Source organism: Mastigoproctus giganteus, chromosome 5 (genome assembly GCF_048544385.1).
Source record: "Mastigoproctus giganteus isolate SK-2022 chromosome 5, ASM4854438v1, whole genome shotgun sequence".
Lineage (NCBI taxonomy): Eukaryota > Metazoa > Arthropoda > Arachnida > Uropygi > Thelyphonidae > Mastigoproctus > Mastigoproctus giganteus.
Genome location: NC_143579.1, coordinates 215,187,929 through 215,212,725, shown reverse-complemented (window position 1 = coordinate 215,212,725; position 24,797 = coordinate 215,187,929). Strand labels below are relative to the sequence as shown.

The following is a 24,797-nucleotide window of genomic DNA, read 5'->3' as shown; positions in this document are numbered from 1 at the left end:
GACGCAGCATGGTTTTGTTAAGGGCAGGTCTTGCCTGACCAATTTGATTGGATACTATGATGTAGTCACAAAAGAACTGGATGCAGGGAATAACTTTGATATTATATATTTGGATCTTAGAAAGGCTTTTGATACTGTTGCACATGGAAGACTGCTGCACAAATTGGAGCAGTGTGGCATTGGAGGCAAATTGCTGCTATGGATAAGGGGATGGTTGAGTGGCAGAAGACAGAGAGTGGTAATCAATGGACACTGCTCAACGTGGACTAATGTTATTAGTGGAGTTCTTCAAGGTTCAGTGTTGGGTCCATTGTTGTTTTCGGTGTTTATGAATGATATTGATGATGGGATATCAAGTTTAATGTCTAAGTTTGCAGATGATACAAAGGTTGGCAGGGTCGTTAAGGACACTACTGACGCTATGCTGCTGCAACAGGATCTGGAAAGGTTGAACAGATTGGCTGAGAGGTGGCAAATGAAGTTTAACATTGACAAATGTAAAGTACTACATATGGGTAACAGTAACCCCAGAGCAATGTATCAACTCTGCGGTACTACACTGACAGTGGTGGAGAATGAAAAGGACCTGGGGGTAATTGTGCAGGCAGATATGAAGTTCTCTGAGCAGTGCAGACGAGCTGCAAGAGTAGCTCATGGTGTCTTGTCAATGATATACAGGAATTTTTCTAGCAGGGATAAGGAGGTGATTATTCCCTTGTATAAGGCAATGGTTAGGCCACATCTTGAGTACTGTATACAGGTCTGGAGGCCTCATTTCAAGAAGGATGTAGAGCTGCTGGAACAGGTACAGAGAAGGGCAACAAGATTAGTAAATGGAACAAAGGGTTGCTCTTACGAAGAAAGGCTTAAATTTTGCAAATTACAGAGTCTGGAGACTAGGCACCGGCGAGGTGATCTGATAGAGGTGTATAAGGCTTTGAATGGTTTGAGCATGCTCAATGCCAATGGGATTCTTCATCTTTCTCAGAATAATCACCTCAGAGGGCATAAATTCAAATTGAGGAAGGACGGATGTCGGATAGATGTGCGGAAATTTGCCTTTGGCCAGCGGGTGGTTGGTTGGTGGAACCGACTTCCATCACTTGTTGTTGAAGTTGATAGCCTAAACAAATTTAAAGCTCAACTGGACAGGTATTTCGAACGAACGGAGGGGTGAAATGGGAGAGGGTTTTTTTTTTTTTTTTTTTTTTGGCTGATGCTGAATAAGCTTGCTTTCTTGCATCATATGCCTCTACTAATGCTAATGCTAATGCGATTCATACACTGGTGAATAAGTTTAAAAGAACTGGGTCTGTGCGTGACGAGGAGAGATGTGGATGCCTAACGACAGCATGTGAAAGCATTGAATCAATTCAAGAAATGTTCGAAGAGGACCCAAATTTATCACTTAGGGAGGAATCTCAAAGACTGAACCCAAGACAGTTCACAGAATCTTGCGTTCGACACTGATGAAAAAGCCCTACCACTTCCAAGCATTGCATGACCTGCACAAAGAATATTTTCCACACCGGGCAGCAATGTGTGCAGAACTTGTCGATCAAATCCAAAAAACAGCTTAATGCACCACATCTTGTTCAGTGGTGAGGTGACTTTTCACACTTGTGGTAATATCAGTTGCAAAAATGTTCGTGTCTGGGCTTCCCAAAAACATCTGAGTTCACAGAATGGCAAAGAGACTTCCCTAAAGTAAATGTTGGCTTGGGATGACGAAGTCAAAAAATTTTGGACCTTAGTTTTTTTGCAGAAGCAACAGTCACAGGAACTGTGTTCCTTCATATGTTTCAGCAGTTCCTTCAATCCCAACTTCTTGATGATGGCATTGTATCAAGTGTAGTGTTTGAGCAGGATGGGGCACCATGTCATTATGCTCGAACTGTCCAGGAATACCTCAACAGGTGCTTTCTGAATCGGTGGATCTGGCATGGAGGACCTAGACCTTGGGTAGCATGTTCTCCGGATTTAACTCCTTTGGATTTTTTTGCTTGTGGTTTTCATAAAATCAAAGATTTATCGCAAGAAGATTCAAGATTTACCTGATCTTAGACGATGCATTCAGGAGGCAGTACAGGAAATTACTGCCGAAATGCTTGCAAATGTGTTCTGCATGCAATGTGGCTGAGCGATTGAAATTTGCAGGGATGCTGTGGAAAGGGCACCTGTGGTGATGGGCACCTGTGGAAAGCAATAATTAAATTCTTGACCTTTGTATGTAATTTTTTTTCTGTTTCAAACTTGGATATTGTATAAAAGTAAACTTGTAATCATGCTATTAACCCCTTCATGGATTATCCTGAGATATCTCATTTTTAGTTTTAAAAGTTATTTGGAACTACACGAAATATCTCGGGATACAATAATACCTCCAAATTTGGGATTCAAACGTATTTTCTCGGGTATTTATCTTGCTAATTTTGCATTAGCCAGATAAATCTTGGGATTTTCTTACAGCTGGCTTTCATTTTACTTATATTTACTTATACAGCAATATCAGAACAGTAGCATGCGTTCCTATGTGTTGCCAGTGAGCAAAATAAAATTTGCCATCCTAAATGCTGAATACTGATAAGTGTTAACCAATTAGAAAATTATATCGAAAAATATTTCGGCACCCTCTTGAACTGCTGCCCGTAAGCGATGCTTACCTCAACTATCCACTTGCGGTGGCCGTGTGTCAGAATGTAGTTAGTTCACAATTATTGCTTGTGGTGGGAGGTTACTGCTTTTGCGTTCCACTTGATTTTTTAAATTTATTTATATAATGAGTAGTGAAGAGTGTTTTTCTGTTCCTTTCTTTTAGCTCAAGTGCTAATTTATTAAAAAAATCTGTATAATTTGCAAGCTTTTTGGCATACACAAGGTAACTCTGGATAGCCCAAATGGGTTAATTACTCCCATGTATTTTCTACTAAAAAAATTTATAAAAAACAAAAAATTATACAATGAGTATTTGCATGATGCATACTTTTAATCTGTAAAATAAAAAAAAGTTGATCTGTTATGGCACATTTTCAGGAAAAAAATGTTTCAGGAAGGGGTTAAGTCATTAATTTTAAATTCACTGGATATCATCAAAATACGCAGTGATTTTTGGGACACCTTGTATAATAAAACAGAGTCACTGCCTTGTGACTAGTACAGTGGTTATGATCGCTGTCCTACACCCTTTGGAAAAGTTATGGTTCAAGTCTAAGCAGGAAGAATTTTTATGGGCATTTTTTTTACACTATGACCATGTTAGCCTGTCTTGGGCATAAGTTGCATAGTTTTTACCTCTAGAAATTGCACAAAACAGGTGAACTGACCATTAATGACACAATATACTATATACTGATACCTTGTGGCTTTAGTTGTCTTGATGTAAAATCTAAAAAAAAAAAAAAAAACCAGCATGATATCAAACTTCTTGTTTAAATTACAGCTGAAGGTTGTGGATTATGTTGGAATCAAAGTAAAGTTATTGAATTTACTCAGTATAATAAATGTAACCACTCTTTATTGAAAGCCATATTATTCATAGCCATATGCTCAGAATTATGCAGTTCATTTCTCATGTATCATTCATAAAAGTAGTATCTTAGTGTTCATAAAGAATTTAAAAAAATTAGGTATATTTTGCAATAGTTGCCTTGTAAGTATTTAATTTCATAATTTACTATGGCTTTTCATTTGCTCGCTGAAAGGGTACTAATTACATCCATTTTTAATGAATATTGCCATTGCCAATATATTACTTGTTTCTTTATTATTAGTTTTAAATCTGTTATATGGATGTTTTTAAAGGCATCAAGAATATTGTGGTTTTTTTTTTTTGGTTTTTTTGTGTGCGTGTGATATACTGATGTGGAAATCTGTATTCTTTTATCTTTCTAGGTGATATGAAAGCAGGTGAATTTGGATTTGCAGCAAAACCTCATTATGAAGATGAATTTCAAAGCAGTATTGCTATAAGTGTAAAATATGCCAAAGCTTTAGGATGTAAAAAGTAAGTTAACAATTGATCAAAAGCTATTGATATTCATTTTTGTCTTGCTAACTTAATTGGCCTAATGTTGGGCAGAGGGACAGTAGTGTTCCCAGACACTAAATACATAAAAATAGAAAGCAGAGTAGCATTTATTTTCTCAAACTAAAGATAACTTGTCAGAATGTTACACTATCACAGTGTTAGTTATATATATATAAATAAAACCTGTCATATTAGGGCCACCCAAGACAAACTTATAAGCCCATGTGTATTACATATTATAAATGGATAGTGATGCAAACTAATATGAACACTTACCCATTAGGCAACTTCAAACTACTTCATGTGGATTGGGAATTATTGACTAGCAATAGTGCCTACTGAAACAGTTTTTGACATGTCAGAGAAAGTAGGAGGTGTTCTAATAGCCTCGACCTGGTTCTCACTAATTATTCAAATTGGACTAAATATCAAATATTTGAAAACTTGTCAACCCCTTCTGGGCATAGGAGGGATTGTCAGAGGAATTTGGAATTACTTCCCAATAGCAAGTAATAGTAATATTATTATTATAATAGGTAGAGATTTCTGAAGTCAAAGGAAAATTTGAGATCTGGAGAGATGATTATAAACTATTAGATATGAACTCATTATGGGAAGTAATTCAATGGATTTATCTGGCTGCAAATGCCTTTATTTCAGTGGAGAAGTTCTACAAAAGAAAAATGGATGACAAGAGAGGTTTAGGACTTAATTCATAGATGGATTAAAGCAGGCACTATCTGAGGAGTGAAGCAGGTGAGTCCCCTTACTTGATCAAAGTGGACACATAAAAAATTTAGTAGAAGTGGAAGAAGAGTTGAACACAATCTTTACAGCTGAAAGAAAGTTTGAACCAGCTATCATGATACTTTAAGATTCAGGGCATAATAAACTAGTGGTATACTTTTTTGACAGCACATTCCATTAGCTAACACACTGTTCTATTGTGTTAACCTAATGAAATTTGGCTAACTATGGCCAAAAATACTAATGCACTGTAAAACTTAAAATACTAAACACACACAAGAAAAAATATTCAAGCTAATGAAATGAAGCACATCACAATTTTTATACTAGTGCAATTATTACAGCTGATGAAAAAGAATACAGTATGCATTTTGTGTTAATTTTTGACTTCTTTTCACTCAGTGAATATAATTAAAAATTTTATGTTCAGTGAAAAGGTTACTTTCTGTATATTTGGTAAAGTAAATTACCATAATCTAGATGTGAATTGCTGAATGCTGGTTTTCCCTTCAATTGGCAAGGAAGATGAATGAAAATGTTAGCTAATTTGCACACTTCTGCACTGGTGACAAGTTTCCTAAAGTTGTGTGTATCATAATTTTTTTTATGCTTAGAACTTCATAATTTTTAAATACATTTGAAATATTAAAACAATAAATCTTTATTACCTTCCATTTCCCTCATGTTATTAGTTAATTTAATTACATAAGGTAAGGTAAATTGCTGCCATTCTAGTAGTGAGTAATTTTTTTGTGAATTTGATTAATTTCTGCTACACAGATATTTGAAATTATGAGAAATTCAACGGCACACAGAACCTGATGAAAATGTATATTGTGGAAAAGTGGTAGGTGCCTCCCAAGTTTCATATTCTAATGGCAGCCCTACATGCACATACTTTAAGTTCATGCTTTCTTTACTAATTAACTTATTAGTGCAGGCAGAAACATATTAGTGGCAATTTCTCAAAGACTTGTGTCTGGGAAATTTCATTGAAGTTTTTGTGGCACAAGTGGCTTGAAAGAAGTATCAGAAAGTTCTGAAATCTTTTCATGTAGGTTCTTTACAATTGTTGTCAGATTTTATTACTAGTTCTCAATTAACAAGTAATAAAATCTGCCTCACTTTGATAATCACTTTCGCACCCAACACGTCCTATTGAGACTGCAGGAGTTAAATTCTGCTATGCTGAAGGCATTGAGTTTGCGGTGGTTGGAAAGTAGGATGGCAAAAGATTAAAAAATATATATATAGTAGAGTGTCTAAAATCCAAACGTCATTAATTCGAAGCATAAGTAATCCGAACAAGCCAGCATTTATTTATTTTTTTATGCTGGTGCCATAAAATAATTACAGTAAGTGCCAGTTATTGTGATCAGATTTCAAATTGAATTTTGATTCTGTTAAATGCCAATTCTAATAAGGGAAAATCGGAGGAATGTTATCCACAGGCTATAAAAGTGAAGATATAAAGCACAAATTTACACTTTTATTACCTTACCAATTAAAAAAATTAAATGACATGTGAAAATCAACAAAAAAACTGAATGCTTAATCGACAAACAGTCAACAAACTGAATGCTTAATCGACAAACAGTCAACAAACTGAATGCTTAATCGACAAACGATCAACAAACTGAATGCTGTCCAACTCAACTACACTTGCTGAAAAGAGAGAGATCTTACAGCAAAGAAATGTTTGAAAATGGTGCAGCAAACAATAAGTAATTATTTTCATTAAAGGCCTATACATGTGTCATTGTGGCCAAAAGTTCCATTTTCTTTCATTACTTATGAAGGCACCTCCGTAGCCAGGTGAGAAGGAGCAGCAGTGCATAGCACACGCTTCTTGATTAGACCGGGGTTCGAGCCCGTCACCACCAAATACGAAGGATGCGGTAAGGTCAGGGAATGACCACTGCATATCCCAGAGCAATATGGCCGTAGTTGCTAATGCTCCTAAAAACCAAATAACAAACAACAAACAATTACTTATGAATAAAAACACATAAGTACAACTTAGTGTTTTTATTTCTAAACTTACTAAACCTTTTTTTTTTTTAGTTACCAGAACAGTATTTTTGATAAATTCGAAAATCTGAACAAATCGGAAGTCTGAACTACCCCGGTCCCAATAAGTTCGAACTATCATGTTCTACTGTAATAATAATAATACATCAATATATACATCATATGGTAATAGAAAATCATATATCGCAACCAGTATATTGATATATTGAAATTTCTATCCAAGTTCTACTAGCAGTGATTTAGTAGGTGATGATAAAAGATACCATATGACAATTTCATTTGTATCACATATCGAAGCTCACACATTGATTTTGGTGATGTATTGTTGCTGGTATGATGTTTAATGCAGAATATATTGATATAATAAAACATTAAATTGTTATACTGTTGTAAATTGTACCAAGTGAACAGTTAAATACAGTATAACAACCTCCTCTCAAATAAGATGATTTCCTGCCAAAGAAGTGCTAAATGTGTCTATGCTTGACTAATATTCCATAACTCTAAAGTACCTTTTACTATTTAAAACTCTCACTATAAAGATCAAAATTAGCATTTTGCAAAAGAAGTTCATTGACATTTTGCTCTCATATCATTACCACCAGTTTGGAGATGGAAAAAAATAAATAAATAAAAAATTCCAGTAACGTAAAAGTGGGAAAATTGCACCAGTTACAAAGTTTCTAGGAATTGGTATGAGAAAGCATTTCCAAATAGCAGTACCAGTTTTATTATTTATAATCAGTCAACATTTCCAATGAAGGTCTCGAGTTTCTTGACAACAGTGCTTAGGTGAAACCACACTGGAATATACTGAGCAAAATATTGCAATGCATGGGCAGATATCTAGGTCTTCATAGCCAGTTCCTGTAGCTGAGTATCTGTGTCAAAAATTAAGTTTTTGAGGTGAAATGGCTTTTCTCATTACTGTGCCTTTTTTATTAATGGAGATGCCAAAGATAACAGTAATAAACAATAATTTTTGTCAATATGTATGAAGTTGTGCCAATATATTGATTCACTTAATTCACACAACAAATTCACTTGACATAACTGAGTCCTTTTCAGTAACCAATTCTTGCTCCATTTTGATTTTTTAATTTTTAAAAGTATCATTTTTCTAGACAACAAAACATACAGAAGATCCAAATCTTTCATTTCTACAGACATTTTATGAACAGCAAGTGAATATCTACTACTGATGTGGGTACCTATATATACATTGAAATGTATGATGGGATATGTTAATGTTCCTTGGTTGAAGAAAGCATTCTTGACCGACAGCTAAGGTTGCTTAATTGCTTCAGTGACAAATAGGTGTTAACTGCAATCTTGAATCTTAAAGTATGTGCATGTAGGACTGCCTTAACATGAATGTGAAATTTTTGGCTGATGCAGAATAAGTTCACTTCTTCGCATTGTTTGGTCTGATTAATACTAATAACCCTCTATGTTCTTTTAACTTCTTATATCAATTTGTAACTTTGCTCATCTTTGAATGTCTGTTATGGAATGAATATAAATATAAATAAATTTAAACAAGAATGAATATATTTATATTCATTCTTGTTTTACAAAACTGATATGCCACATGCATCTCACATTTAATATATAAAGGTATGATAAAAAAGTTTGGGAACTGACTTTGTATTTTGAAATTGTAGAATCATACTGGGTTGCAACTTGTTGTTCAGTGATTCACCAGACTTAGTAATGCATAAATCACACATTTATCTGCAGTCAGTGTGAATTAGCATACACTGAACAGAAGATATATTATGTGTTTATTTGCATTTTAAAAGGAGTAATTTACCAAGCAGCAAATTTGCATCAAATTTTATTTCAAACTAGGGAAAGTGCAACAGGATACCACAGAATGTTAAAAACAGCTTTCGGAGAAGATTCTATGAGACTTTTCAGAGACTTTTCTGTGGTTTGCAAAGGTTAAGAGGTCCAGTTGTCACTAAAGATAATCCTCTCTCTGGCTGCCCTTTAACATTAAAAAGCCGACCGGGCTAGCCGAGTGGGTAAAGTACCTGCCCGGCAACCCAAAGGTCGCGGGTTCGATTCCCGCCTCGGGCTTGGATCAAAGTACTGCAAAAACCTTGGGAGGTGCAATATGGCCACAGAAGCCGATGCGCCAACAACTACCAAATCAAAAAAAAAAAAAAAAAAAAAAAAAAAAAAATTAACATTAAAAGCCAATGATTCAGTCACTTGTGTTCATGATCTGATCAGGAGTGATTGACATTTAACTATTCACAAAGTTGCTGGGATATGTAAATCAATTTTAACACAAGATTTGAGAAAGCAGTGCATTTCAGCTGAGTGGGTCATCTTCACTGACAATGAGAGAGCAGAAAGTTTGTACATATCAGGATCTTTATCAGTGTGCTGCTGTTAACCCACACTTTCTTTCTTCCATCATTGTAGGTGTATGGCTAACCTGGAAAGAAAGGCCCAGTCCTCTGAGTGGTAAACTTTATCTTCTCCATGGCCCAAAAAAGTAAGAAGACAATCTTGATCAAATGTGAAGACCTTGCTTATCATATTTTTTACTTGCATGGCATTGTTCATTATGGATTTGTGCTGTATGGTTAAATGGTGAACCAGAAATACTACAAAACACTTCTATGGAAACTGTTTAATGCAATTTGTGTGATGCTGTTTAGAGAAAACAGCTAGAGAAGTGGGTTTCAGGGAAATGCCTCTGCACACATAATACTTTTCTTTGAAGAATTTCTTGCAGTACTCCATCACTGTAGTTTCCTATATTCCATGCTAACCAGATTTAGTTCCCTGTGGTTTATTTTTTTTTTCCAAGCTTAAAAGTCCCCTTTGAAACGTTACAGATTTTCAATGACTGAGGGGAATTATTCAGAACATGACACAAGAACTATTAGCAATTCCAAAAGAAGCCTATCAGGAATGCTACCAGAAGTTGCAAAAGCATTAGAATCTGTGCATATGGTGTCAGGGAGACTACTTCAGAGGAGATCCATTTGGAGAGCCTGTAAGCTTCATTTCCCATATATTAGTTATCTCTGAACTTTTTAATCATACCTTGTGTGTACTGTATTTGGTATATAGCTTTATGAATTGAATAGTGCATCTTTTTCATAAATATTGCAGGTTGCATAAATATTTCATAAAACCCTATATAGAATTTAGTATTTACCAACAGATTTAACTACTAAAATTAGAAATATTAAGTACTTGTTCACACAACTAAAATCGCTGAATCTTTTTTTTTCTGTTTAATATCATTCAACCAAATTTTATTTTTTGTTGTTACATAATGACTAAAGGATTAATTATATGATTTATAAAAAAAATGTTTAAAAAATGTGAACTGATTAATATCTGTTTTTGGTAATGTTTCAGAATACACATTATTGCTAGTCTTCTCTCAAAGTATCTTAAAGATACAGAAGTGGAAACAGTTTACATTGAGAACTTGAAGAATGCATCTATTCAGCTTTCAGAGGTATTATTTCATTATTATTTTATAAGTACTCAGTGGAAATTTAGTAGGAATACCACAGTAATGTTTAGAGCCGCCATTCACATATAAACAACTGTAACTTTGACACAGACTTCATAACACGATTGTAATAGTCCTGTGGTCTGTTCAGTTGCATTCAGACTGGATTATGCCTTGCGATTCCTGGATAGTGGACAGAAACAGGTGTATATATTTGATAGCTTTTAATGTCATCTCATAAATGCATTTTAGGGTTGAAATTCATGACTCTGCAGTTACAGTGAATTGATAGGGGATAAGTCATTATAATGTTGGAATAATTCTTGCATAATGCAGGTCTGATGGCATCAGAAAATTATCACAATCACAGGAGGGTTAGAGAGGCACCATTGAAAGGATGTGCCTTGTCTACAATGACCTTTATAAGTATGTTTCCCTCTCCAGATTTTAGTCTATGGTTGTCAGGGGATGGTCTTTTAATGAAGTTCCATTCCATAACACCTCTTCCTCTCAACCTACGGTACCTTAATGAAGTATGATGAGTCATTGGCTTGTTGTTTTTTCTTATTACCTTGGCCCTCACTCCTGTATAGAGCAGTTGTAATTGAGATTGGTCAAACCAGATGATTCTTTTTCATTCCTCTGGTATCCAGTTCCAGTGATGCTTGATCCACTGTAGGCAGGAATTTCTTTCTGTTATTGCATACATAGTGTATGTCTGTTGAGGTCTGTATGTCTGTCTTCTACTGCCTAGACTTGACAGTATCCAATACGTTTGTTAGCCAAAATAGCCCTAGATTCTGTGCATGGGAACATGCCACCGTCATTACTGCAATCATTTTGACACGTTCTGCAGGCCTCTAGTGTTATATCCTGTTTAAAATTTGTTTAGGTCACACTGCTTGACTGCTCTTTCACATTTCTTCCTTGTGAATCATTCCAGCTCCATACAGTTTATAATGATTAAGTGAATAAATGTGTGATAATCATTGTAAACTATGTAAAAAGATAGTCTTTTATATGTTACATCAGTGTTTCTCAACCTTTTTTTTAATTATTGTTCTCTAAAGGGCTTTTTTAGACAATTTTTTTTCCTAATCGCCCCCCATGAAATTTTTAAACAAGAAAATACTTTATACTTACTCTTTTTATTCAATGACATCCCTGAGCCTGATGCTTCTTAGCTTAAAGTTCAGTGTTCGGTATGATGTTAGTAAGTTTAATTCTAATGTATCCTCTTGAACATATATCAATTCTGTTTCTTTCCTTTGTTAATATTTTATTTACTGAACTAAAACCACTTTCAACCATATAAGATATTGGAAAACAAAGAAGTACTTTGGCTAGGCCACATAGTTCGATAAAGAAGTTTAGGTTTTTTTTGATCCCCACGACTCAGCCATTCCACCCTTTTCGAATTTCTATTTACATTCTTCGTTATGTTTTAATTCAATGAGTTCTTGAATTTCTTCACTAGCAGACCTGGCATCGCATCCAATTGGATCTAATATCTATGGCTTCACTTCAAAAGAAAATAAATCTGAAAATCTATTTTTCATTTCACCTTTTAAAGAACACAAATGATCTGAATAATTTTTAAGCTCATTCTCGATGAAAGATTCATTGATTTCAGCTAACTCTTGCATACCATGAAATTGTTTCCTCATTAAATTGCTTTCAAATATTTCCAGTTTTTCAAGTGAAGGCTTTTAATACGCGTTTGCAGTCTATCACTATAATTAATTTCCTGTGAAGTTGAAGTGATACTTCATTAAGTTTTTGAAAAATCCAAGCCATATAGTATATGTTTTATTGTTTTCTGATCTCCTTCACTTTCTAAAAAACTAATTATCGTGTCAAAAAAGTTTACAAACTTTGTTAGATGGTTTCCTTTAGAAAGCCATATGACTTCTGTATGTAAAAGAAACCCCACATACTGTTCTCTATTATCAACACAAAATTTTCTGAAAAGGCTGTCATATTTGCTATGTGACTTTATTTTATTGATAGTTTTAATAACTATACTGAGATTGATAAAGAACTGGACTAATATTTTTTGCAACCAGATGATGTTGATGCACAATGCAGAGTATTTAAAGAACTTCGGGACATACTTCTTTTAGGTGGGCTATAAAACATTTGTCTTCCAACCATGAAGTTAGCACCATCAGTGGCACAGGATACCAAATTTTCCAATGGTACTTGTTTTTCATCAAACCATGTTTTAACAGCAGCAAAAATGGATGCTTCAGTACAGTCAAGTTTTATAAATTTTACAAACAACATCTCTTATTGCAGTTTACAATCATTATTGAAATAATGAACATATGCCATTAGAGGGACCTTATTATCAGTAACTGTGGATTCATCAATCTGAATAAAAATTCTTGTTTTTTAGTTTGTCAGTTAGCTGCTCTTCAATGATTAGTGTTCGAATTGAAGCATCAAAATCCTTCCCCTTTGAAATTACAGTCTCTAATGTGGGCCATACAACAGTCTCAGCAACTGTTGAGCACTACCAGTTTTTGCAATGATTTCTGCAATTTTATAAGACGCAATCATTCCATCATCATTTGTTTGTATGTTTTTTTTAAATAAGGAAGTAACAGTGTTACGTTGCTCAAAATTCTGTTTTAAATTTTTAAAATATTCAATATATTTACCAACTTTATCAGTATGTTTCCTTTTTAAGTGATCTAAAAGTCTTGATGGTTTCATAGCCTCATTTGAAAAAGAACTATTACACATAAGACACATAGGCTGTCTTGAGTTGAATGGGCTTTCAATAAAACCACAAGCTAGATATTCATCCAGATACTGTGGACACTTTTTCTTTTCAGCACTTACATGATTGATGATGGGTTGAATAACTACAAAGAATTAAATAATAAAATATAAACTATTTTTATTTAACTCTCATAGCCCATGTCACTTACAAAAGCACTGTGGATCAAAAATAAACAACTTCCACAAGGAAACTAAATCAATACTAATTGTTGCTTAGAAAATAGAGGCAATAGACTGAAAAAAATTTCCTCATCCCATCCATGCCTCATATATTGACCAATGAAACTAAAGAATAAACCATGCCCACCACACCACTGCCAAGGTCACAGCTGTCGGAAAAGTTCAAATGCAAACAAATTGTGAAGACATTACCTCTGAAAGCACTTAGGCATTTAATGCCCATGAAAAACAAAGGAATTAAATCATGCCCACTATCTTCCTTTTATAAAAATTTCTCATTCACTCCTAATATAATATATCTATATGTTAAAAATCAGTTGTCTCAGGGGAAAAGAAAACCCAATGAAAGAAATTAAATATTAAGGAATAAGATGTTGCTGGGTAGGGTTGAACTATGGAGGGCCACAAACCTTTGTAATACCTATGATTTTTTTCGCCCCCATTGAGAATCCTTGTGTTACCTGTATGTTTTTAACTTTGATGGCATCTGCATACTAGATTTTTTCAGAATTAAGCATAGTGCTTTATAATGCATTAAAAAAACATAAATTTCAAAGACTTTTGAATCAAAGAATAATGATTTACCTACAAAAGAGTAGTATTTTATCCAAAAAATAAAAAATAAGAAATGCAACTTCATGTGGAATTGTGATTAATTTTCATGGCAAAGTTAAATGTTACTTGTCATTACACAGCAAATAACATTTACTGAATACCATTTTAGTACAAAGCTGTTTTTATCAGTATCATGAAATGGACTCTAGATTGAATGAGGCAAGCTTTTAAATTTTTTATTATTTCAAAATACTGAACACATCATTTAACACAATAGGTGATGTGGAATCATTTCAAGGTGCTGTTAATATGTATTACTAACAACTTCTACCAGTAAACTAAAACAGTTACATGGCAGTGCTTAACTTGATATACAATTATATATACAGTAGGCCCCTGTTATAACGTGGTTCGCTTTACGCTGATTCGCTATAATGATGTTCTTATATTATAACCCGTATCTGACTATAACGCTGACACAGATCACTATAACGCTCTTTTACAGATTGCATTTTTGGCATATTTAATGAAATCGTTTCATTTGATGGAGTCGATAGCTTGAAAATGAATAGCAAAACAGAATTAAAACGTTTCCCACACAGACTTGAGAAATTTCCCATGCTCAGTGAAATTTTCTCGCACGCTAATTTAATTGCAGTACAGTGACTTGTTATGTAGTTCCGAGATCAACATTTTAAAAAATGATCAAGTATATTGCTTGTAATATTTGCGTTATATGCATTTATCTGAAGTCTAGTCATCACTCAGTACTGTATTAGACATCATGCGAAACGGACAGTTTACTTGAACCTTGTATCATAATTAATGCAACCAACGCAGTTACATTTTCGAAGAGTTAATAATGGCCAATAAGAATGAAAAAGCAACGTCTGAGCGCAGTACAAAGACTATAAATGTAAGAAAAAGACTGAATTTGAAAATTAAATTTAAACGTTTTGAAGCGAATCGATTCCAGTCAAAGACAAGCGGATGTGTGCCATAATTTAGGACTTGCAAGTTTAACTGTAAGGACAATTATAAAAAAAAAAAAATTAATTTTAGCAGCGGGAAAGATAGCTGTTCCACTGCAAGCAACTAGGGCTAGGCCGGCTATTAGGATTGAAATGGAAAGACTTTAACTAATTTTATTGAAGATAATATCCAATGCAGAATTCAGTTAAGTTAAATATTATTAAAAAAAAAAAAAAAAAAGAGAGAGAGAGAGAGATTAGCCAATATGATGATCTGAAGAAAACTCACCTAAAAAAAAATAAAATGTGGAACCATTTAAAACTAGTAAGGTTGAATAGATTTAAAATCCAAGGGGAAGCCGCAAGTGCAGAAGGAGCCGAAACTTTCAAAAAAGAACTTGTTAAAATTATTGAAGAGGGATATTATGTGTTATACTTCTCAACAAGTTTTTAACATAGATGAAGCAAGACTTTTGTGGAAACGAATGCCTAAAAGAAGTTTCATATTGAAAGAAGAAAAAAACATGCCAGGTTTCAAAGCGGCGAAGGATCGGTTGACTTTATTGTAGGGTGGTAAAACTGCGGGGGATTTAAAATTAATACCCCTTTTAGTTTATTTGGAAGAGGGTCAAAGTTCAACCCAAAATCAATTTAGATCAATTAAATTCATGATTTTAATTGGAATTTTAAGTTTAATTTTGATACGTAAGTAGTTACCACATAATTATATACGTATGTAATGCAGAATATTTTATATGTACAAATATTTGAATATTAAATATTTTGACCGACATTTGTGCATCTTTTCACTACCGTTTATTATTGATTAGGAAATATCCTATGGCACCGACAGCAACTCACAAAGACATATGTTACCTTATGGGAATGCGGCGCTCGCTTAGCGCGGATTCACTTAGTGCTCTGTTTTTACGGAACAAATTATCAGCGTTAAGCGGGGGGTCACTGTACTGCAGATATGTGGTGATATTTATACATAACTTTCAAGAATAATAATGGGATGAGAGTCATGTTGAAAGCTGTGAAAGTCATGAGTAGAACATTTCAAATGTTTGTCTCCATCATATTATTGTTTTTCATATTAGTGACCTTGTAATTTCTCTCCAGATCACAGAAGTGCAGACAGGCAACCATGGCAGCTCATACAGGTTTGTCAATGATATACTGGAATTTTGGTAGTAGGGATAAGGAGGTGATTATCCCATTGTATAAGGCAATGATTTAACCCATATCTTGAATACTGCATACAGGTCTGAAGCCTCATTTTAGAAAGAATGTTGATCTATTGGAACAGGTCCAGAGAAGGGCAATGAGATTAGTGAGAGAGAACAAAAGGATACTCTTACTAAGAAAGGCTTCAGTTGTGCAAATTTTAGTGTCTGGAGTCTAGGCACTTGTGAGGTGATCTGAGGTATTTTAAGGCCTTGAATGGATTGAGTAAGCATAATACTGATGGGATGAATCCTTCCTCCTGCCCAGATGATATACATGAGGGGAGCATAAATTAAATTGAGGAAGGATGGTTGCAGGAGAGATGTTGTTGTTATTTGGTTTTTAGGAGCATTAGCAACTAAGGCCATATTGCTCCGGGGATATGCGGTGGTCATTCCCTGACCTTTCCACATCCTCCGTGTTTGGTGGTCACGGGCTCGAACCCCAGTCTAATCAAGAAGCGTGTGCTATACACTGCTGCTCCTGTCCACCTGGCTGCGGAGGCGGCAGGAGAGATGTGCAGAAATTTGCTTTTTAAACCAGTGCGTAGTTGGTTGTTGGAACAAACTTCCATCTGGTGTTGCAGAAGGGGCTAGTTTGAATAAATTTAAGGAGGAACTAGACAAATTATTAGAAGAGTTGGACAGGTGACTTGGGAAGTTTTTTTTTTTTTTGGCTGATGCTGTAAGCAGTTAATTAGTTGGTAATAAGATAATTATTTATTTACTTTTCACATCTATTAATCATAGAACATAGAAAGAGAAGAAATTCAGTTAATTTAAGAAATAAAAATTGAACATGCATGAAATGTAACATGCTGCATAGATTATCAAACTTTATTATTTCTGTAGGATGGCATTATGGCACTGATTGAACCTATTGCTCCCGTTGCAAAGCCACTTTATTTTCTTAATGACTTCCATAAAGGTAGGTGTCCTAAGATTATTAAATGTTATTGTTGAACTAAGGAATGAAATACTGGAAGTGATCTATGCAGTAGGATATTCAAATAGACTTTAATTACGAGAAGTGTAGCACAGTGTGTAAAAGTAGCCTTTTAAGGAATAACTGAATTGTTTTGCATTTATATGAAATATCACTATAAATGGAGGAGAAAACCATCTACAACAATGCAACCAACCAGTGAAACTAAAATAAAATATGCCAACCATTGTGCCTCATCTTGTCAGTAGGCCACAAGGCCAACAGTAGGTGGGGAATCATTACATTTTGAACATTAAATAAATCAACACATTGCCAACCTGACAGATATGCTAATTAACCTGCCCCAATAGATTTGAATAATGGTGGCCCTTATGCAGTGAAAAATTATACAAGAACAAATCAGAGCATTCACAAGGCAACACAAACAATTGACACAAAGCAACAGTTAAATAAGAATACAACTAAAAGAAACTGAAGAATAGATGGCAGTTCGAGTGGCACATTAGCATCTCAACTTCTTGATCTTATCTCAGTTTCAATTTCTTTATAATGATCATCCCATATACACTCAGTGATCACTGAATTACGACCACCCCACCCATAATGGATTATACCACACAGTTTGCAGTATAAAAAGCCAAACAGCTTCATAGGAAAGCCAATGCGAGTAGGGGAGGCCAAAAGGCATGCTAAATATTCCGAATGTGCTCACTCTTTCGTCAGACACATAAGCAAGAGAGTGAGCACTAATTAGTTCATATGATTCATTCAAAGATTTGTTTGGAAAATAATCCTGTTTATTTCTGGGTAGAGAACTTGCAACTTTGAATAATTCGCTTGAGCCATTGAAATTTTGAGAAAAATAAGTCGCTATTTCCTTCAGGGCTCTCCTGTTTTTGATACCAGAAAACCCCTCTCTCTCTCTCTCTCTCTCTCTCTCTCTCTCTCTGGCAATATAAAGGGATCATTGCTGCTACTTTCTCTCCATTGATAACCTTTAGCACTTTTTCAGTTCTTTACTGTTCGTTCTTTTCTTCCAAGCTGTCATGCACTGCTGCTGCATAGATTATGAAATTTGACATCTATTTGCTTTTTTTCTTTTTATGGGCATTAGTACAATGGGGGTGGCTGTAAGCCTCATTTTAAGCTTTTTTCAGTGTTAAACAGAGAAGAGTTAAAACTCTCTTGCATTTTACTCGGGGGGAAAAAAGGAAAAGCCAACAACAATAGTTAAATAGCACTTGACTTATAACCATAATGCATGAAAATATGCACCCATGTAAACTTAATGATCACTAAATTATGACCACTCCATTTGTAATGAACTGTGCCCCGTAGCTCACATTATAAAAAGCCGAACAGCTTGGTACACTAGAGCATGATAATTTGCATCTGGTCATAAGCAAGCCAAAGTGATAAAGTAGTAGTTATGGGATATAGTAAAGATATCACAGAGTTTCAAAAGGACGTGATTGTGGGAGCTTGTGCATCTTTTCCATATTAGAAACGCCGTATTTTTTTTTGGTTGCTCATGGCCCACTGTGGTTAAGGTGTACAAAGAATAGTGTCAGGTCAAACCACCTCTCACCGACAGAACTGTAAAGGATTATGCAATGAGGACGTTTGTGGTAAGCAAAGGTTGCAACACATTGTTTGGGATCAACAGTAGGTCACTTTTTTACAGTTGACATTGTAATATGATGTGGGGATTGCAACAACAATATCCCAACTGACTGTGCTGCACATTCAGACATATGGAGTTTGACAGCAGAAAACCCAAGAGATACCCTCTTTTCACTGCTGATCGTTGTCGAGGTGAATGCTGTGGTGTTAACAACAAGCTTGAGCTTGTTGGACACAGAGGTTGGAAATGAGTGTGCTGGTCGGACGAGTCCAAATACTTGGTGTAACACACCAATGGACCCATCTTGCATGGTACCCACCATCCAGGCACCACCAAACAACTTCAACTGGAGAGCGAAAATGCCCAGTATCACACCACACCACAGTGGTGGAACCACCCTTCACTATACAGGAACTCACTGCTGCAACCTACAAAATCAGGAATAAGAAATCTCCCTGAAAAGACCTAATTGAGCCAGAAATTGCCAAAAAAGTCATTGAGTATGAACCTGATCATTCTAAACCTCTTTAACCACTGCCTGAAATGTGGGGCATTCCCAACAGATTGGAAAACTGCATTAGTCCACCTAATACTCAAGAATCCATCCAAACCACCAGAACCCTATGGGCCTGTTGCTCTGTTGTCTGTCCTGAGCAAAGTGTTTGAGCAGCTCCTTTGCCAGAGATTAGAAACCCACTACAGAACCGCAGGGCTGGCTGCTCCAAACCAATTTGGTTCCAAGCCAGGAAAATCAACTGTTGATGCACTGGGAACTATTATAGCCACAGCCACAAACTACAACAATAAATACTTCTTGGCAATATCCATGGACTTCGCCGGGGCATTCGACGCCTTATGGTGGCCGAGTGTCCTGGGTTGACTGAGATGAGCCAACATCCCGGAGAACCTATATAACTGCATCAGTAGCTATCTTTCAGATAGAAACATCATGGTGAAGACCTCCCTACAGTCACATTTCAAGACATATATCAAGGCTGCCCACAGGGTTCCGTTCTAGGGCCTCTGCTCTGGAACTACATCCTGGATGACTTCTTAAACATCGACCTTGGAGAAGTCTAATCAAAAGCGTATGTGGATGACTTGATCGTGATGCTGGGGGCAGACTCCAGGTCTCTCTTAGAGAGCTATGCAAATCGTGTGCTGACAGTGCTACAAGAATGGGCTACTCATAACCAACTGAACATCTCGCCTGCTAAGACCTGCTCTGTCTTACTGAGGGGCATGCTTGCACCAACCAGACCGCCGCAGATAAAGATCCATGGCACTACCATAAAACTGCAAGCCCAAATGAAATACCTTGGACTAGTCATTGATAAAAATCTACCTTTCCTACCGCATCTTGTCAACCTATGTAAGAAGATCACAAACTACACTGCCCTAGTGACTAGGGTAACCTGGCGGGACTGGGGCCTCAAAAAGTACATCCTGGTGCTCTTCTATAAGGCAGTTTTCATCCCTGCCATCACTTACGCCTCCGGGGTATGGTAGTAAAGACACAGACTGTCATCAATGTGTGTTTGATTAAAATAAAAAAAATTGATTAACATAAAAATAAGCTAATAGCTATTTCACCAATTCCGGTCCAAACACACAGTAAGTTGGCTTTAACCTGACTTGATCCTGTAATCTACAGTTACTTTTTTAATTTTTGTAATGTATTGATCATTTTGATTTCAAAATTTTTATTCTTTTTGCTTCAATAAAGTTTTATTGGCATTATTTTAGCTAATTTTTTTATTTTATTTGAAAGTTAAAATTTTATTCCTTTCTTTTTGGTCTCTATCGGGTTGGCTATGATTTATACATTTCCCATGTATACATCATAACAGAAACAGAGACCCTGCTTATTGTGGTGGCTCCTACAGTTTTGGCTGCTGACCCTTTGAAGAAGTAGTTAAAGCCCTAGGACCCACTACTTTAGGTAACATCGCTATCATTGTTATTATTTTTATGTTAATCAATTTATTTCAGGTTATCTCCTTCACCTTACAGACCTTCTCAATTTTTCCATGGTAATTAAAATTGATAGGTCAGCATCCCTTCTCTATACACTGAATATAAACATTTGTGTATATGCTAATATGCTAAGATAGCAGGGATATACTGGACATCCAACAACATGCTATAATAGTTTTTTAAAAATTTCACACATTACTTTTGCACTTATATTTTCATACTGCAAAATCAGTACAAAATGTGTGATGATTGTGTGTATAAATATGGTATGTTTTATTTTATAACTTTAAATTATGTTCTCATTTGGTTTAATTTTTTTTTTTTTATTTATATAGGCCTGTTGCTTGAACGTTTTTAAGACCATTTGGAATTAATTTATTGATTATTTTGATTATTGATTTCTGATTATTGAGTATTGTTTTCTTTACAGACTCCTTTTATATTGTAAAATAAGGCTTTTAATTTACTTTTATTACTGGGTATCATTGTTAATAAGTTAATGTGGATTATATTTTGATTTAAAATTTTTCATGTTTCATCCAAAAGACTGTTGTCAAGGATGTATTTTGCTTTATATGCTCAGATTTGAATAAACAATTGGACTGTGCCAGGAAGTTCGGGCGGGGGATTTATAATTTCATTTTTTATTCTGTTGTTCATTTGTGGTAAAATTTGGAATATATTCCTGGAACAATAAGATGCATTGATGATTATAAAATTATGCAAATGTAAATTAAAAATGTTTTATATTTATATTAAAAAAGAAAATGAGAGGTCTTGAGATTACAAGGATGGAAATATTTGTAGAAAAGAGCCTTTGTCTTTTTTTTAATTTATTTATTTTTTCTATGTTCTAGGTTTAAAGCATTTCATTGTATACCGATTACTTGTTATTTTAATTAGTTAATTGTAATCATTGCTTTTTATATTTGATATGGTTCTTTTCATTCTAGCTGTTCAGTATATTAAGCAGGTTAACAGTCCAAATCTTAAGCTTCAGTTGGTAAGTTTTTCTATTTCATTCTTTATTAAATATTATTAATGATGACATTCATTTTTCTATTTGCTTTATGTGAATCAGTTAGGGAAGTCCAGCTTGCAGTTTAAAGTTCTACAAGTCAATCTTGCTTATTTGTAGATTTAAAAGATTTGTAATTAGATATTTTTGTCATATTTTACTGATATTTTTGAAATTGTGTTAAAGTTGTTCTATTATAAAGTTTTTTTTTTTTGAATTATAAATTTTACATTAATAAACTGCATTTTTCTCAATGGAAAAGTTATTTCCTCTTGTGAGTTTAATGTAAAAGTATCATCAGTAATTATAAAATAAAAATAAACTGATTTTATTTAAAAAAAAAAAAGAAATAAAAAGGTAAAAAGTACAAAAGTGTTTTTTTTGTATGAAAGTCAACACAGCTTATGGACATGCAGCTGTCATCTATTCCAACACTGTGGAAAGCTTTGCAGGAAGCATGGCTGCAGAGTGGATTAAGCATGCATTAAATGGATAGAGTCATTAAGTGTGGATTAAGCATGCATTAAATGGATAGAGTGGTTTTTTTTGCAAGTAAAATCCATTTTCCAGTGGTTGCTTTGGGAGTTCTATGGTGTGCTGTGATGGTTGTAGTGCAGCAGTAGTAGTAGTGGCATGTGATGCAAGAAAGCAAGTTTATGAGCTTATGCAGCATCAGCCAAAAAAAAAAAAAAAAAAAAAAAAATCACACCATTCCCTCCAAATGCCTGTTCAGTTCCTCCTTAAATTTATTTAACCTATCAACTTCCACAATGACAGATGGAAGTTTGTTCCAGCAATTAACCACCTGCTGGCTAAAGGCAAATTTCTGCACATCTATTCTACATCTGTCTTTTCTTAATTTGAATTTATGCCCCCTTAGGTTCGTAATCTGAACAAGTGGAAGGATTCCATCAGAATTCAGCGTGCTCAACCCATTCAAGGCCTTATACACCTCAATCAGATCACTATGCTGGTGCCTAGTCTCCAGCCACTGCAATTTGCAGAACTTAAGCCTCTCTTGGTAAGAGGATCCCTTCATTCCCCTCACCTATCTTGTTGCCCTTCTCTGTACACGCTCAAGCAAATCTACATCCTTCTTAAAATGAGGCCTCCAGACCTGTACGCAGTATTCAAGGCGTGGCCTGACCATTGCCTTATACAGAGGGACAATCACCTCCTTTTCCCTGCTAGCAAAATTCCTATATATCATTGACAAAACCCCATGACCTGCCCTGGCAGCCTGTCTGCATTGCTCAGAAAACTTCATATCTGACTGCACAATTACTCCCAGGTCTTTTTCATTTTCTACCATCTTAAGTGTAGTACCACACAGTTGGTACATTTCTCTGGGGTTACTTCTACCCATATGCAGTACTTTGCATTTGTCAAGGTTAAACTTCAGTTGCCACTTCTTAGCCCATCTGCCCAAATTTTCTAGATCCTGTTGCAGTAGCACACTGCCATTACTGTCATTAACAACTCTGCCAACCTTTGTATCATCTGAAAACTTTGACACTAAGCCTGATATACCTTCATCAATATCATTGATAAATATACAAAACAACAGTGGACCCAACATCGAACCCCATGGGACTCCACTAATAACATTAGTCCACGAAGAGCAGCACCCATTAATTACCACCCTCTGTCTTCTCCCACTCAACCATCCTTTTATCCATTGTAGCAAATTACCCTTAATATCCATTCTGCTCCAATTTGTACAATAGTCTTATATGCACAACAGTGTCAAAAGCTTTCCTGAAATCCAAATATATGATATCAAAATTATTTTTTGCATCCAGTTCCTTTGTAATCACATCATAATATCCTATCAAATTTGTCAGACAAGACTTTCCCTTAACAAACCCATGCTGTGTCTGAATTATTGCTGCAGTCTTGTCTAGATGATCCTGCAATGCATCTTTAACCAGTGACTCCATTATTTTACCCGGAACAGAAGTTAAACTAACTGGTCTGTAATTACTCGTGTCACCCTTCGATCCCCCCTTTGTGAATTGGGGATACATTTGCACATCTCCAGTCCATGGGGACCTCCCCTGAGTCCAAGGATGCTCTCATAATTATGGCTAAGAGTTTGCTTAGTTGCTTTGCCACCTCCTTTAATATAAATGGATAGGTCTCATCCACCCCAGGTGCCTTTATGTTTAACTTCAACAATTTCTCCTCCACTTTGCTCTCGGTTATTACAAAATCATTAAGCACCCTGCTACAATTTGATAATCTTCTGCTATTTTCAAACCTTAATAACTTCTCATGTGTGAATGTAGATGCAAAATACTCATTCAGCTTGTTTGCTATCTGAGCAGGATCATCAACAGTCGAACCATCGTCGTAAAGTGGACCAATCAGATTCACCCCCTTCCTTTTAGAGTTTATATAAGTAAAGAAATCCTTGCTGTTTTTCTTAGCATCCTTTGCCAAAGATTTCTTGTAATCTGCCTTCGCCTGCCTAACCTCCTTTGTGACCTGATTACAGACTAGCTTATATCTGCCATAGGCTTCTGAGTCGCTTGATAATTTATATGCATCCCAGTGAATTCTTATGGTCCCACATGTGAGTCCAGTCAGTCTTGTATGTTATGTCTGTGTAAGTGTGCGTTCATAGCCAATTTCCATATTCCGTGGACTGAAAAACCAGGTATAACTTGTCTGAAATTTGAGGGGTACTCTGTCTCCCCCCACACATGAGATTGACTAACTGCAGTTTCATTTGAAGAAACCATTAAAATTTCCTTCTGTCTCTGACAGCATTAAGAACGAAACCTCTCCAAATGAGTGACAAGTGATGAAACCCATTATACTTTCACAACAAAGATCTTTAGAATGATTCATTTCTAAAAGACTGGCTACTATGATTGCTGAACTTTTATCTGCCAGATTTTTTCTGCAGGAGGAGAGGGGACAAATTCAGTGTTGGCATTAGAATGGCCAAATAAAAAAAAATGTCATTTGTACTTTCCACATCACCAAAAAATGACCATCCAAATACATCTTTAATGTACCCAATCCTCTTCCTTAGCCACCTCAGGAAGTAATTTATTTCAGTGAGTTACCCCTTGCTACTCAAAGGTAAACTTTGCGAGCCTCAGCCTTTTGTTACAGTGTAAGATTTTATATTTATTGGTTCTTTTCTTTCCTACCAATGAGAATATTCTTCATTATTCCCTATCCCCAGTGTATGGACTGCTAAACTTTTCAAT

General features: G+C 35.3%; 1 protein-coding gene across 2 annotated transcripts in view; it reads left to right on the top strand.

The window, feature by feature from the left end:
* Positions 1–24,797, top strand: part of Gip (hydroxypyruvate isomerase-like protein Gip) — a 48,844-nt gene that overhangs the window by 8,400 nt on the left and 15,647 nt on the right. For both annotated transcript variants that reach the window (XM_090373703.1, XM_090373702.1), the window contains exons 2-5: positions 3,892–4,003; positions 10,190–10,292; positions 16,864–16,939; positions 21,512–21,561. In XM_090373703.1, coding sequence (XP_090229829.1) covers positions 3,892–4,003; positions 10,190–10,292; positions 16,864–16,939; positions 21,512–21,561 — 341 coding nt within the window. The remainder of the gene's footprint in view (positions 1–3,891; positions 4,004–10,189; positions 10,293–16,863; positions 16,940–21,511; positions 21,562–24,797) is intronic.